General features: G+C 40.0%; 1 protein-coding gene across 1 annotated transcript; it reads right to left on the bottom strand.

The window, feature by feature from the left end:
* Nucleotides 1-614: 614 nt before the first annotated feature.
* On the bottom strand, nt 615-16,098 carry PSKH2 (protein serine kinase H2). Its single transcript, XM_069466264.1, has 3 exons — nt 15,914-16,098; nt 11,249-11,915; nt 615-920 (listed from the first exon to the last, which is right to left on the bottom strand). The coding sequence occupies exons 1-3, from the start codon at nt 16,096-16,098 to the stop codon at nt 615-617; spliced, it is 1,158 nt and encodes a 385-aa protein (XP_069322365.1).
* Between the last annotated feature and the right edge of the window lie 586 nt (nt 16,099-16,684).

Genomic DNA, 16,684 nt, shown 5'->3' with positions numbered 1-16,684 from the left:
AATCCTCATTTTCCAGTGAATAATGTGCCCCAATTAGACTATACTTTTCTCATGGACAGAAACTGTATCTTAAGGTTCTTCATATGCCCTATAATTAACAATTTTCCATAAATAGTTACAGACTAAATACAAAATTAACAGACACTTGTAACTATCTTGAATGTTACTAGTTAACACTTTATACTGGACCTTAAATATAAATCAGTAATATCAGGATAAATACATTTATTCCCCATATCTAACTATGCCTCCTATGTCTCTGATTCATTATTCTTTCAATACACATCCCTTATTCCTACAGTATCATGTTTTATTTAATTCATTCAATACTTAAGAGATTTTCTTTACTGTTTCTGGTTATCTAAATGTAACTAATACTTACTATACTATTAATCTTTTGCAGCAATATATTCTGAGGAAATGAATATAGGTACAGGAAAAATTATAGATCAAACAATGTTAAAAGTGAAAGTCAACGCCATTCAACAATACTACATGTCCTTGGAGATTTAGGGCACCCTAATCATGATGAAATGGTCCCTACAACCTAATGCTACTAATGAAGTTAATGGATCTGGCTTAAAATCGGGTAAAATGGTTTTGAGGTCATCTGCTTACAAAGGTACAGATAGTGGTGATTCTGTTATCCTTAAGTTTCTCTTGCTCCATATATGCCTTGATTTGTGAGAATAACATGACTTAGAAGACTGTGCAGATCCGGGACTCTGACGGTGAGAAGACGCCCTCCGCATGAGGTTTCGGGAAATGGCTCTCTGAAGATTCTTCATAGAAGACCCGGCAGCCGTGGTGACCACCCAGGGATGCTGCAGGGCCTGGCCAGCGGACATGCGATGACTGGCCTCCAAAATGAGTAGTTTGTCTATGAAGTCCTTCGCCAAGTGGGAAATACTTGGCCAAGGCTGAGAAGAAAAACAAATAAATAAAGTTGAATAAAATAAAAATAAACACACAAAGAATCATATTCTCAATATGATTAATTAACTAATTAATAGATTAATTCCTATCAAATCCAAAAAATGTTTTCAAATAACCAATTTGAATGTTGTGTCATTAAATACACAGAGAACCTAAAACTCCACTTTTGAGACAAGCAAAAAAAAAAAAAAAAACAAAACCTCTTTAGCAAAAGAAAAGGCAAACACAAACACAGAAATTCTCCTCCGAACTCTCTGTCCAATGAAGGAGAATTCCTTTCCAGAAATCTGTCCAGCCTGCTGTCGTTTGCACATCACATTCACAGGAGCTAGACAAGGCGAAGCAGCTGTTTCTGATGAACTACATCAATATCAGGTTAGTGCTCACCACACTGTGGTCATCTCACTGAGTCCCCGTGACTTTGAGAGTGAGATAGAGGGGAGGCTGAAAGTGGAATAGATTCAGAAATCATCTTTTCTCTCCCTTTGAAAACTTACTGCGGACTTAGGATGCCTGCATCTCCACAGCCTGGAGAGAGACGGGGAAGGACAGCCAGGGCAAGTGAGCGAGGGACGCTCCACAGTGGGCTTCCTCAAACACACAGGGCCCAGCCGCTCCCCACCGGTTGGCTACAAATCGGGTTCAGAATGTAACAGAGCTCGGACACAGTACAATACGCACAGCTAAGTATTTGATGTTTCAGGAACTTATTCTGGCAATAGTTACAGCAATTGCACGTGCTTTAAGTACAATATCTGTAATTCACAGTGGCGTTTGTGAGCATGAGGTTGTTGCTTTATACTCAAACTTGTTTTCTGCGTTACCTACTGAGAAAGAAAAAAAGCTTCTTATCTGAGGAGTTCTAGCCCCTTTAAATTATCCAGCAGAGCAGCATAGAAATGCAAGAGTAGTCACATCTCACTCCCTGCTTGAGCTAAATAATTAGTTCACTATGTGGGCTCTAGACTAACTGACACCAAGCAGCCATAAAATGCCATACCCTGGACACCATAACTCATACACTGTAGTTCAACAAGATATAGCCCATCACGAGCCCATGTTATTTCTGTAAACCAGTAAGAATTCCTGTCAAACAACTTTATATAAGCCCATTCTGTGTTCCCTTTTGCCTTTAAAAACCTGCCTTGTAACAAAAGCCAAATGGAGCACTTCCCAGCGCAACTTGGAAGTGTTTCCCTGGCAGCTCTCCTCACTTTGGCTCAAGTAAACTCTTTAAAATTATATTCTGTGCCTCAGCTTCTTCCTTTAGGTCCACACTACCAACAGATAGCACATACCTAGAAAAAACTAGTTTTGTAACTCTTGTCCTCTACAAAGGAGAAATAGTGAAAAAATGGCTCATACATTTGCTGTATCTTAAACACAATTTCTGGTTGATGTGTTTTTTTTCTTTTTTTTTAAAATGTTATCTCCCAGGAAAGATTTTGGAATCCTTACCACCTACTGTCTTTGCCCTTGTATAAGGAAAAATCAGAGTTCGTACATAGACATCACATTCTCCAATTTCACCCCAGAATTTTTTTTTTTTTTTTTTGTAGAGATGGGGTCTTGCTAGCTATGTGGCCAGGCTGGATTTGAATTCCTGGGCTCAATTAATCCTGCTGCCTCAGCCTCCCAAGTAGCTGGGACCATAGATATGTACAACCACACCCAAATTAACCCAGAATTTGCATAAAAAGAAACCAACAAAAGAACTACACTTCTTTTTTTTCTTCAGTTTATTTAGGTAAAAGAGATATGAGAACTTTTTATTCCAGAAATAAAGTCATGAAATAAATGAGCAGACTTGCTAAATACTCAAACATGGGAAAAATAAAATGTAAACTCTGCAAGTCTAGACCAAGTACATCAGTGGCTAACACGCACAATGGCATGCCCTCTGGTTCTGGCTAGACATCTACTTGGCCCTGGATCCAGACACATTTATCTAACTAAGCTCAAGACTATATAACTGAAGAGTAAATTAGATGGCTCCCTGGAACCTTTTAAGACAAGCAACTGAATCTTTCTGGAAAGAATATAAAATATATACAGTGAGGTTTATGGAGAGCTCATTAAGATGATCCCAAATGAATATATGCTTAAAATGCAGTTGAAGAACGTAAAGTAACTGGTGTGCTGGAAAAAAAGCTCTTCAGCCAAAGTTTGTTATTCAAACACAAGGTATAAATTACAGAATTCATGGGCCATAAAGAACTGGAGAATATCTAGGAATTGATTTCACATTACATATTAGAAAAGGAAGAAAATGAACTTGTATTTTATTTTTATCTTCTTAATCTGAAGTTTATTTTTGTCTATGTTTAATAAAGTGTAAAATAGACCAATATACATACCCATGTATATTCTCTAAATGAATAAAAATTGAGTGTGCATGCCCCCAGTTTTTCAAGTGACAGTGTTATGTAACCAAAACCAAATGGGACACCACAGGTTGAATCAAATTCCCACTCTGGCCAAAGTGGCACCTGATGACATCATTCAGTCCTTTTACCAGCTTTCACATCCACTTTACGTCCAATGAAGCTTTCCTCATAATTTCTCCTCCCAGGTTTGGTCAACCCTACTCTTTGCCTCAAAAATTCCCCTTGTTTGGCTTTTCTCAGTAGTCTCAGGTAGACACTGCCCAGGCCAGCCTGTTAACTCATCTTAATGTGAAAAATGCATGAGGTCAGTGTATCTGGGCTGGACAGGTTGTCTGGCCACACACGTCTCTGCAACTTCAGGGTCTCCATCTCCTTTTCAGAAAAATGGGGATCACCATATCTCTTTCACAAGATTGTTATTAGGACCATATTAGATCAAGGATGTGACAGATGGTTTTCAAAGTATAAAATACTATATAGACTTTTGTGGTTGTTCTTTTTACTATTCAGTCCTCACAGCTGAACTCTCTCCTTGGTCCTTTTGTGGACACATTCATTGACTGTACTTACAGAACTGGAATATGAAAATTGTCCAGTATTTCTCAGGCCAATTCCACTTATTAAAGTGTGATAAAGGTGTGCCCTCAAAACAAACAAACAGACAAAAAAAAAACTTCTGTGTTAAGAGGTAATGAAAGGTAGCACTTTCTTTTATCCCAAGATTATTCAATTAATTTCTTTGCAAGTAAATTGTAATATTAGCATAAAGAGATTTGGTCATGAGGGAAGGAATGTTCCTACTTCTTTACCCATAAGAAAAACACTAAATTTAAAGAGCGTTGGGCCTTTACTTTTTTCCTTCTTTTTTCATTTCCTCATCTGGTTTTTTTGCCTATTTTTCTGTCTTCTCCCATAGACACGGGCTTAACTGTATAAAACAACAATAACCAAAACAGAGGTGTAAAACTGAAATTTAGTACTAGTGATTGCACTACTTACTGGCTTTGGAGGAATAAAAGGAATTTAGAGGGTTGCTATCTTATATGTTATAGATGTCTTGACTCTCACCTTCAGACAGAAAAAAAGTAAGCAATGATTGCAGTTTGTTACTTTCCAGTTTCCTGATGAACAATCTTCTAATGGTTGCCTAAGTCCAGGCCCTTTAAAAGAGCCTCACTCTCTTAGCACTGCACAGCCTGGAGCCCGCCCTGGTGAGGACCTGGATGGATCATTCTCCAGGACATCCTCCCACTTCCTCTCAGTCTGTGGCTCTCAGTCTCTGACCCATCTTCCCACCTTTTCACCCACCGGCTCTCTACTCCAGCTCCATCCTTTCCTGCCCTCTACCTCCTTCCTGCCCTCCTCCTTGGTCTGGCAATCAGACCTCACTTTCCTCTCCAGTGTTCTACATCAGCTCACAAAGTAACTTCTCTGTTCAGGGTTCTTTTTATCTAGGGGTTGCCCGCCACTTTGTGCGCCAAAGGCCCCTTCCCTCCCCTCCCCACTATGAGCCCCTAGGGTCCCCATGGAGAGCTATGGCACCCCCTCCAGGAGACAAAAGAGTCACATACTTAAGATTAACATTTTCATTCTCTTCTTTTTATGAACACCAATTAATGGGGCTAATGTAATAGCTTGTGCAAAAGATTGATAAATATACAAAAACTGACTAAGTAACTGGTTTAAAGAATCAGGTTTGATTCCCAGCTAATGTACTAGGCCAACAACAACGACAAAGAATGAATAATATTCCTACAACTAGTCAAAGCTTTCATATTTATTTCTTGGTTCCTTTGCATAAAGGCCCACAAAGAATCATTATTAAAAATAATTATTAAAAAGCTAGACACACACACACACACACACACACAAAACATAGACACAGTTCCTAAAATTTCAGATGCAAACCTTTGAATTTTAGCATTGTAATTAACATTGCAATTTGCTAAATGTAGCACTTACTAAAGTATAGGGTAATTACTGGTAGATTTAATCAAAGAATTTTCAGAAAAGCTACAAAGAGCTATTTTTTCAAATAGATGGATAAGCTATTGTTCAACCCCTTACACTAAAAGCACTCAATGTAGCATTTATCCACTCAAAAATAGTAATTTTTATCAAAAATTTCTATTGGTAACAACCTTCTGATTCATTTTCCTTCCTTCTTTGATCATTAGTGTATGGTCTTCATAGGATTTAACTCAAGGCTCTGCAACCAACTTTTATGCAAATGTGCCCCGAAATACTGACTAACTCTTCCTGACTTTGTTAATTGTAGACTTGGCAAAAATCATTCTTCTTCACCTCAGGCAGCAGGAGATTCCCTACATCATCTTTATGTCATAGATATTTGACTGTTTTTCTTTCTTTATAACTCAATCTACAGAACAGATTTTAAATTGTGCTTTATCTTTGCCAAAGGTGAAAATGCTCAACATGTCAGAATGCTCTATCTATTGGGGTATTTGGAAACTCTGGAAAAAAGTGAATAAACATTCACAAATTATAGGTGACATCTAATTTTAAAATGGAAAGTTACTTAATACTACTATATCAGGCTCGCAAAGTGGGTATTTTTGTGAGTAGAGGTTTAGATATGAGGGAAGGGATGTTTCCACTTCTTCACTCACAACAAAAACCCTAAATTTAAAGAGGGTTGCATAGAGTTTGAGCACCTACCATTTTTGGAAGCACCAGAGGTTAAGAAGAGAGGTATTTTATCTTCTCCAAGGAAAGAGGAACAGAAAAAGAGTGACCAAAATGAATGGATTGGACTTTGAACCCCAATTCAACAGTTGCCTCGTTCTTCTATACCTAATATATATTTAGAACAAGTTCCTGTAGTATAAACCTCATAAATCATAATATAAACAATATAAACATAATATTAAGTTGGTTTCTAAAAACTTTACTCAAATAGTTCTTTTCTCTTCAACTCCATAAATTCCACTGATGATGTCAAGGTCAAAGAACTGCAATGTAATCCAGGAAGCAGATAACATGCTACTTTTCCACTCCAATAACTATCCCCTTATATCTAAAGGTAATATCTACACAGTCAAAATGAAATGCACCACCACCACTTTAATTCCTAGAAACACTCATTCTTTGTGATTGAGTTTAAGGGAAGAAGACTTATATCTGTTCAATTTAAGACAAGTCAAAGAAGAGATGAAGATGAAAATCAACTCATGGTGGATAACAGACTTAAACCTAAGGCATAAACTATAAGCATTCTAGAAGAAAATGTTGGAAAAACTCTTACAGACATTGGCCTAGGCAAAGAATTTATGAAGAAGACCCCAAAGGCAATCACAGCAACAATAAAAATAAATAAATGGGACCTGATCAATTTAAAAAGTTTCTGCACAGCCAAGGAAATTATCATGAGAGCAAACAGACAATCTACAGAATGGGAGAAAATATTCACATGCTACATGTCTGATAAAGGGCTGATAACTAGAATCTATATAGAACTCAGGAAAATTAGCAAGAAAAAAATCAGACAACCCCATCAAAAGGTGGGCAAAGGACATGAACAGAAACTTTTCAAAAGAAGGTAGACTAATGGCCAACAAACATATGAAAGAACGCTCAACATCTCTAATCATCAGGGAAATGCAAATCAAAACCACAATGAGATATTACTTAACTTCAGTGACAATGGCTTTTATCAAAATGTCCCAAAACAATAAATGCTGGCAGGGATGGTGGAGTGATAGGAACACTCATATACTGCTGGTGGGACTGCAAACTAGTACAACCTCTGTGGAAAGTAATATGGAGATACCTCAAAGAGCTACAAGTAAACCTACCATTTGATCCAGCAATCCCATTACTGGGCATCTACCCAAAGGAAAAAAAGACATTCTATAAAAAAGACATCTGCACTAGAATGTTTATAGCAGCACAATTCACAATTGCAAAGATGTGGAAACAACCCAAGTGCCCATCAGTACATGAGTGGAATAATAAAATGTGGTATATGTATACTATGGAGTTCTACTCAGCCACAAAAAACAATGGTGATCTGGCACCTCTTGTATTATCCTGGATAGAGCTGGAGCCCATTCTACTAAGTGAAGTATTCCAAGAATGAAAAATAATCACCACATGTACTCACCATCAAATTGGTATTAACTGATCAATACTTATGTGCACATTTAGTAATAACATTCATCAGGTGTCAGGCAAGTTGGAGGGGGAGGAGAGGATGGGTATATTCACACCTAATGGGTGTGCACCATCTTGGGGGATGGACATGCTTGAAGTGGAGCATGCTCGGGTGGGACAAAAGCAATATATGTAACCTAAACATTTGTACTCCTGTAATATGCTGAAATAGAAAATAATAATAAAATAAAATAGAAAATAAAATAAAGTATGTTTAGTAAAATTTTATAACTGTTAAAATTATTTTCCATAAAATATCTTTTAAAATAAAAATATCATTAAAAACTATTGAGCACCACATTTTTATTTTTTGGTAAGCATAAGTATTTAGAAACTAAACCATAGGAATGAGAGCCAAATTACAGGAATTATGGCTTAGCAGACCTAAATGAAATATGGAATAATAGTCATAACATGAATAGAGAACAAATAGAATAAGGATAGAATAAACGAAATTAGTGGAGAAAAAGAGACAAAACAAAACTGGGGTCCAGGCTAGTGCAAATGACCACAATCCATAAAAATGTCACTTCTAAGGGAGTATATCAATAAATGCTTTTCTTGGCCAGGCGCCGGTGGCTCACGCCTGTAATCCTAGCACTCTGAGAGGCCTAGGTGGGCAGATCGTTTGAGCTCAGGAGTTCGAGACCAGCCTGAGCAACAGCAAGACCCCATCTCTACTAAAAACATAGAAAGAAATTAGCTGGACAACTAAAAATATATATAGAAAAAATTAGCCTGACATGGTGGCATATACCTGTAATCCCAGCCACTTGGGAGGCTGAGGCGGGAGGATCGCTTGAGCCCAGGAGTTTGAGGTTGCTGTGAGCTAGGCTGATGTCATGGCACTCTAGCCCGGGCAACAGAGTGAGACTGTGTCTCAAAAAAATAAAGAAATAAATGCTTTTCTTAACAGTATAGGAATCACAGGTAAATCTAAGCAGATGGAAACCATTTTCTATCAATGTCTGAGTGGGTCTTGCTCTGTGTTCTGTCACCCGGGCTGGAGTGCAGTGATGCAATGATAGTTCACGGCAGCCTCAAACTCCTGGGCTCAAGTGATCCTCTTGACTCAGGCTGGGACTACAGGTGCCTGCCACCACATCCAGCTAATTTTTCTTATTTTTTGATAGAGACAGAGTCTCGCTATTTTGCTCAGGCTGGTGTTGAGCTCCTGGCCTCCAGCAATCCTCCCACCTCAGCCTCCCAAAGTACTGGGATTACAGGCATGAGGCACCACAGCTGGCTTAAAATTTTGTTTTTAGTATCAGTGTCTATCCTTGTCAGCTGGATGATATGGTTATAAGTCTCATTTTATTATCAATTTATTTCACACCAAAAAAAAATAAACTACTGTGATACAATGGAATATAGACAAGAATACATGATTCCCAATTCATGGGCAAGAATTCTTATAATTTGTCATTAGTGTTAAAGTTCTAACACCACACTTTTCTCACTATTCCATGTAAAAGATAAAAAAGGTATACTTGATAAATGAAGTTTGTACTGCAAAAATAAACCCATAAAACTAATGATTTGCTTAAGCAAAATTCAAACTTTCAGTCCCAGTCTCATATGCTAATAGTGACAATAGCATTTCTATATAACACTGATTCTATATGTATTAATATATGGAGCTTTTCTGGGCACTTATATCTATTAGCTCATTTGATCTTGGCAACAACCCTGTTAGGTAGATACCATCATGATTACCATTTTACAAATGCAGAAACTGAGATACAGAGAAATTTAAAAACATGCCCAAAGTTATTTAGTAAATGGCAGAGCTGTTAATGGAATCCAGCCAGTATTGGTCCAGATTGTGTTCTTAACCATCATATTACACTGCTTTTCAAAATACTCATATCAACATGCATGCATGTACACACACACACATCCAGACTCTTATGTTTCACTAGTCAATTTTTTCCCTTTTACATGCTTTTGCAAATGTTGTTCTGTCTATTTGGAATATGTTAATCTCCCCTTCTAGAAACTCCTACCCTTCCTCCAAGACAGCTCAAATGTGGCCTTCTTTAAGGAATCTGGCCCAACTTTCCTAAGCAATGATAGGTTCTCTTCCATTGCTCCCGTGAATTTTGAGACTTTGTTCCTACTCGTATTAAAGCACTTATACTTGAAGAAATATGTAATAATACTTGGTCTGTCAGCCAAAACCACTAGATCCCTAGAGCAGGGACACTGAGCATTTTTCATGTGAGTATCCCCAGAGCTGAGCAATATTCCTGGCCTGATTAGAAGGAAGGGGAGGGGACCACATAATGAGGCACTCAAACAGTCTTTAGGATGAGTCCTTTACTTACCGTCTCCAGCACGAGCTCTGCCACCCTGTGGAAAGCCCTGGAGATGGCATTGCTAATCAAGCAGATAAATGAAGGCTTCCCTCGTCCAGTGGGAAGGAAATCTTTGTTCTCTTCTATTCCTTCTCCACCATCTGCTGTGCCTTTCTACCTTGGTTGCTCCTCGAGCATTGCAGGAGGCAGCTAGAAAGGGGAACTCCCACCCTAAACCTGCAAAACCCTGGGAATCTCTTCATAATAAATCACTTGCACAAGAATCTTCTCAGTGTTGCTTCTAAGGAACCCTCTGAAGTAAACCTAACAAAAGGAGCTTTTAACAGAATATCATTCTTTCATATTAAAAAATTAATTGTGATATCTAGTCTAATTACAGCCCCAATGGACCACACCCCCAATAGCCACACTCTGTGTGGTTGCCTCCTGCATTGAATCACAGTTGGCCCAGGACTCCTAATAACCAATAGAACGAGGCAGAAGGGAAACTGTGCTATTTCCAAGTCCAGCCTTGAAGAGGACTGGCAGCCTCCATATCTCCCTCTTGGAATGTTCCCTGTTGGAAGCCCTAACTTGCCATGTTTAATACATGTACAATAACGTACTAAAGTTCTGTCAGATATAGAAAATATTACACTTAAATTTGTTAACTTTAATTTTGCTTATGTTGTTGCTGTACCTACAGATGTTACATTTTAAGTAGCTACAATCAAACTATCAATATTTTTATGAGAACTTAAAAGTAAAATAAATGTGCTCATTTGCTCTACATGAAACAAATTTCCTATTTTGTCAGGCTTCCCACACACAAGCATTGGCAACTTTCCTTCCCTGCCCAAAAGAACAAAAAGTTAACACATTCATGAACACTGGGAGTTTCAAGTTTAAACAATGGGTAAATATTTCACACAAGCTGTGAGGTTAAACATTCCACTGTGAAAACACTACATCACAAAGAGGGCTTGGATCGCCTACATTTTAGGCAGAAAATCTCTGCCAAACACCCAAGCATCCCGCTGAGCGTCTGAGTACACACGGGTTTAGGCAGCAGCTCAGGCTCTGCATACTGATTAAAGAACAAACACACTGCAGACAAACCCACATATCTACTTGATCATCAATTTCAAGTTCTAACTACAGGCAGCTCAGTGACCAAGGCCCTTGTTACCTGAGAGCAACAGCTCTCAGTCACAGCAATTTTGCCCCACAGGGAGCATTTCACAATGTCTGGAGATATCTGTGAGTGTCACAACTGGGGGAGGTGTGTCACTGGTATCTAGTGGGTAGAGGCTAAGGATGCTGCTAAACATCCTACAGTGCACAGGACAGCCCCCCTCCCCAGTAAAGAACCATCCAGCCTCAAATGTCAATAGTGGCAAGGTGAGAAACCCTACTCCAGGCCAACACAACAGGAATAACATAATGATCTCTTACCTCTCCTGTGTAATTATATTTGCCTTTCAGAATCTTCCTGTAAAGTCTTGTATGGCTTTCATCATCAAAAGGCAGGAATCCGCTCAGTAAAACGTATGTGATTACACCAAGAGCCCACATGTCCACTGCACTGGTATAAGGTTTCCTTAGCAAAACCTCAGGGGCTATGTACTCTGGGGTCCCACAGAGTGTCCTCATCATCCAGTCACCTCTTTTGTTCCCAGAGTGTGCCAAACCAAAATCTGTGATTAAAATTTTTGACTCAGCACCTGGATGATAGTATAAGAGATTTTCAGGCTTTAGGTCCCTGTGAGTGATTTGCAAAGTGTGCAAATACCTAATCCCCTCAGCAACCATCCGGAGGATTCTGACGGCGTCCCCCTCCGTAAAGGATCCCTGAGCGATGAGTCGGTCGAAGAGCTCTCCTCCTGTAGCCAGCTCCATCACCACGTAAACTCGATCCTGGGCCTCAAAGATCTCTAGGAGCTGGACAATGTAACAGTGGCGAACCCGCCTCAGGACGTTGAGCTCAGAGTCACACACTTCTCTGCCTTCTCTCACTCTGGTTTCCATCACTTTTATTGCAAAAGGCTTCTTGGTGGTCTTCTGCTCTACCCTGACAACCCAGCTGAAACTGCCTGTCCCAATAAGAGCCTTGATGTCATATCTGTTGGGAAGAAAAACCAAACCTATCATCCTCTGAAGTGTAATTCTCAAAATTAGGTAAGTCCATGCTTTATACCATCTTTTCTATCCTTATATTCCCTCCACCAGATTTCCTTGCTTATTGTTACTTAACTGTGTTTATTATTTTTGAAAGCTGCCCCAAATCCTCTTTTGAAATGGAGGCAAATGATATAAAGGTAATTAGTTGATAGAAAGACAGTTTTAATAACAATAGCTACCATTTATTATACACTTATGCCACGCATTTTATTTTTTTTAAATTTTATACTTATAAAACCCTACTAGGTGATATAATAATGTCCCCCTTCATCAGATAGGGAAATTAAGACTAAAAAAATATTAAGTGATTTCTTAAGGCCACACAGATTGTGGCTAGAGTGGATGGGATTCAAATGCAACCCCTCAAAATGCGTTTAACCAAAATTTCTTTAAAGAATTTTAGACATTCCTTTTACCATTTTCTTTCTTTCCTCCAGCCCTTGTTTTTATCATTCTTCAACAACAACCAAATAAACTGGGAAGAATAAGGAAGAAGCTTACTCCTGTTTATAACTTCTCAAAACAGGGATCCATGTAAACCTCTACTAAAGTTAAAGAATCGTACCAAATTAAACCCTCTACCTTTATTTTAGACATTCTGAGAAAATGTTAGACTTAAAACCATGATTTTACAGCTGGAATTATTAAAGAATGATTTAACTGAACCCCTCATTTTACAGATGAGGAAATTTGAAGAACAGGTTAGCCAATTGGTTGTTCATGTTGTAGAGTCAGGATTGGAACCCAGATCTCCCTACGTACACCATAATGTAGTCTCTTCTCACTTTATTAAAAACCTCTCCCAAGTAAGGATCCCAGAGAATGGAATGTGCCCAGGGAGTACCCAAGGAGAAGGCAATGTTTTATATCACATATTCGATACCAAAGATTCAAACACAAATATCAATCTGTGCTTTAAATAGCCTTATTTCTTTTTGTGGAGCTTATTCTTCCTGTAATTTTTATTTTTTGCCCTCTTATTTGTTCCTTATATTCCTGTGCATACTGAATAAAAATGACATTTGGCTGAACTAGTCTATAGAAAACAGCTTTGTTCTCCAGAGTGCATTTAATTTTCTGGCCAATTACCTTATCAAAACAGATAGCAATTTAGTAAACTTGAATAGATTCTTTCTCCTCTTCCCTTTGCAACTTTGCTTTTTTGATTCACGTGCACTTCCAGTGTGATTTTGAAGATAATCACAGGCATTTCAAATTCTATTGCTTTGCAGACCAGCCAGGTTTTACATTACTTCTATGTAAATGAAAGCACTTTGCAAATACTAATTTATCGCTATGCTCTCAAAACTGCCAGCAAACTCATTTGTTCACTGAATTAATCATCAGATATTAGACAAGCTACCACTTCTGAGGACCTATACTGGTTTGCTTGAATAAAAGAGGCTTTTTTCAATACTGCTAAGGGAGCTTCATATTCCAAATATTTGAAAAAATGCTGGTGATTTGGCATTGGAGGAAACAGTAGGCTTTAAGACAAGATATTGAGTAGTGGGAATAAATGCCTCAGACTGTTATTCAACTTGTCCCATAACAAATTCTTATAGCTACAGCCTTGCTCATGAGTACCCAATGGCCATAGATGGTGTCCATCTTTATGACTTGAGTGGCTAGACCTTGTAAAGTGCCTAGCACAGAGGGGGCAGCAATGAATGCTGAATGGAAGAGACATTCCCTGAATACATATTTTTCCTGCAGCATCACATTTATTTTGAAAATATTAAGAATGCATTTGCAAGGTCTTTTCATTCCCTCCACTTCCACTCCACCCCCACCAAACAGTAGCCTCGTGGTCAGTTTTGTAGATGGTTCAATTTCACATTATTCCAGAGATTATGTAAATTGGAAATATTTAACCAATATCAGCTATAACCTCAGCTGATACACACTGTGAATTTTTTAACATGGATAAAAAAATGATATATGGAAATAATGATATCATGCCCTGTTTGATAGAGGTAATTGTAATGTACACCAAAGAAAAAAGTAATATAGTCAGATTTAAATTCTATCATCTCTATTCTGCAAAAGTTTTAGATGGAATCCCAATGGAGAGGGAGGACAGCTGTGCTCTAGGCCCAATTCTGCCATTAACTTGGACAAGTCACTTCTTACCCTTCTGGGGCTCAACTCCTCACCTGTTAAAGATGACCCTTGAGTTAAAGCCTTCTGCTTCTATGATTCTTGTATACTCTAAGGGGCTGGGACTAATGTGGGGGTAGGGATTAGGAGGGTGGATAAAGTTCAGACCAGAGAAGCATCATCTCCCTGACTACAGATGACCAGAGATACTGCTTAACCCATTCAGTCTTGCCAAGACCCCATATCTACTCAGATTCAAATTCACTCACATCAGCCAGCCTTCTTCTTCTCTAAACTGGACTGATTCTCTAGGAGTCATTGTAGTAAAAGTTCTCAAGGAGGCCAGGAAATGGCCCTACATGGACTCTGGGCAGAGCACTGTGATGAAGTGAGCATCCAGTTCTAGAACTAGAAGTGCCCTTGGAAGCCAGCTGAGCCATCCACCATTGTGTCCCACCCAACACTGCAGAAGGGAAGGAGATTCTGGGATTTCCTCACACAACATGTCCAACATGGCACACTCTGAGGAAATGATTTCTCAGACCAACCAACTGCAATCTTTGCTTATTTTCTACATAGGGTCAGCCAGGTCTTACTTATACTTCATGAAGGCAATAGTAAGCGCTGCATCTATTCCTTTAAATGAGGACTTGTGCCATACACTGTGCAGCATAATTTAGACATATTACTTTAATTATCCTCACAACAATCTTTTGTGATAGATATTATTATTAATTCTATTTTAAAGAGGCAGAAACTGAGGAGGAAGAAAAGTTAAGGAACATTCTAAATGGCACATGATCGAAGAGATGGGAATGGATCACAAGTCAGGCAGACTTAAAGGCTCGTTCTATTCCACTAACTATAATCCCAATTTCTAGAATTTAGTAGAGGATCCTTCACACAACAGGTCTGGTGGGACCCAGCCCCAGTATATGGGTGGCAACGCTCCCTTCTTCCATAGACTCTGCCGGAGGCTGGGAGCCGGTGCCCCTCCCCTCCCCAGGATGGGATCACCCTTCCTTTTTTGTTGCTGCTCCTGCTCTCCTTCCCCATCCTCTTCACTCTCTGCTCAGAGATGTCAAAGAGAAAATGTACTGGCATGAAAAACAGCAAGGAAACCCAGTTGTGATGGCTCATGCCTGTGATCCCACACTTTGGGAAACTGAGGCAGGAGGATCACTTGATCACCGGAGTTCAAGAGTAGCTTGGGCAATAGCGAGCGAGACACAGTCTCGACAAAAAGTTTTAAAATTAGCTGGATATGGTGGCTGGCGACTGCCTGCAGTCCCAACTACTCAGGATGCTGAGGCGGGAGGATCACTTGAGCGGAGGAGTTGGAGGCCACATTGAGCTGTGATCAGGCCACTGCATGCCAGCCTGAGTGACAGAAGGAGACAAAAACAAACAAACAAACAACAACAACAACAAAAACAGCACAACAAGGAAGACGTTACCCCAGATTCAATGGCAATATGACAATAGGGGTAAAGACTGCTGCAATAGCGGAGAGAGCAGAGTCCTGGGATTAGGCCATCTGCGTTTGCAAACTGGCCTTAGGAAAGTGGAAGTCAGGCTCCCACCCTCCCACAGAGACTGGGAAATAGCGGCCCTAAAGCTCTTCATCACGTTTCAAAGGGATTGCTCCTGATCCCAGAAAAAAAAAGACATTCCTGGGTTGGAGAAGCTTTACAATTCAAAGGGGCAGGGAAAGAATTAGGGAGGTCAGTGGTCTGTAACCCAAAAGAAGCCTGTCCAAAGTTCAGCCCAGCTGGAGGGAGCTTTGGGCGGTCTATCTTTCTCTACCAGCCCCACGCCCGCCCAAGCGCGGCGCTTTACCTGGCAAGGACCCGGGGGTCGAACTTGGCTCGGAAGCGAGCCACCTGCATGCTGCGCGCCACCTGGGCCGCCGCCTCCGGCCCGGGCCCTGAGCCTCCGGCGCTGCCTGGGCTTTGACCCCGGTGTTTGACCTCGGCCCTCGCGGGCGGCTCCGGGACCACCTTCCTGCTGGCGCTGCACCCCATGCCCGCAGATGGCAGCCCGCGCCCCGCCTGGCCGCCCGGCCGCCCCTTTATCCCAAGCACAGCGGGGAGGGGGCGGGACACTCCGAAACAAACCCCGCTGCGGGGTCTTTGTTAGGATGAAAGCCTGCTGAATGCCCACCTGGGTCGGACGCCTTCATCCTCATGGACCGCTCATCTGCATGTGCAATTTGACGCGGTGAAAGCAAAGTGAACTAGAAGGCAGGAGCCTGGGCTTAATTCTCTGGGCTTCACTTTTCTCATCTCTAAACTGAGGCAGCGAATATGTAAACTTACAAGATTCTGTGAAGGATATTGTCCCTCTGAAAGACTTTGATGTCTCCATGGCTGAACTCATATCTGGATAACATAAACACTCTCTCTCTATATATATTTTTATATATATATGCACACACACACATACACGTTTATATTGACATATATTCTAAGAGCTTATAAAATTTAAAGCATAACATCACTGCACTCTATTGCATTAAGTAAAAAGTCGACACTAGTCTGTGTCTGGCACTCCTGACTCTCACTCTCAGGGTAATTCATCTGAGATAGAAAAACTCAGGCCTGAAACAAA

This window comes from Eulemur rufifrons, chromosome 3, assembly GCF_041146395.1.
Source record: "Eulemur rufifrons isolate Redbay chromosome 3, OSU_ERuf_1, whole genome shotgun sequence".
NCBI lineage: Eukaryota > Metazoa > Chordata > Mammalia > Primates > Lemuridae > Eulemur > Eulemur rufifrons.
The sequence above is the reverse complement of the archived record's forward strand: the minus strand, read 5'-3'. Positions and strand labels throughout refer to the sequence as shown.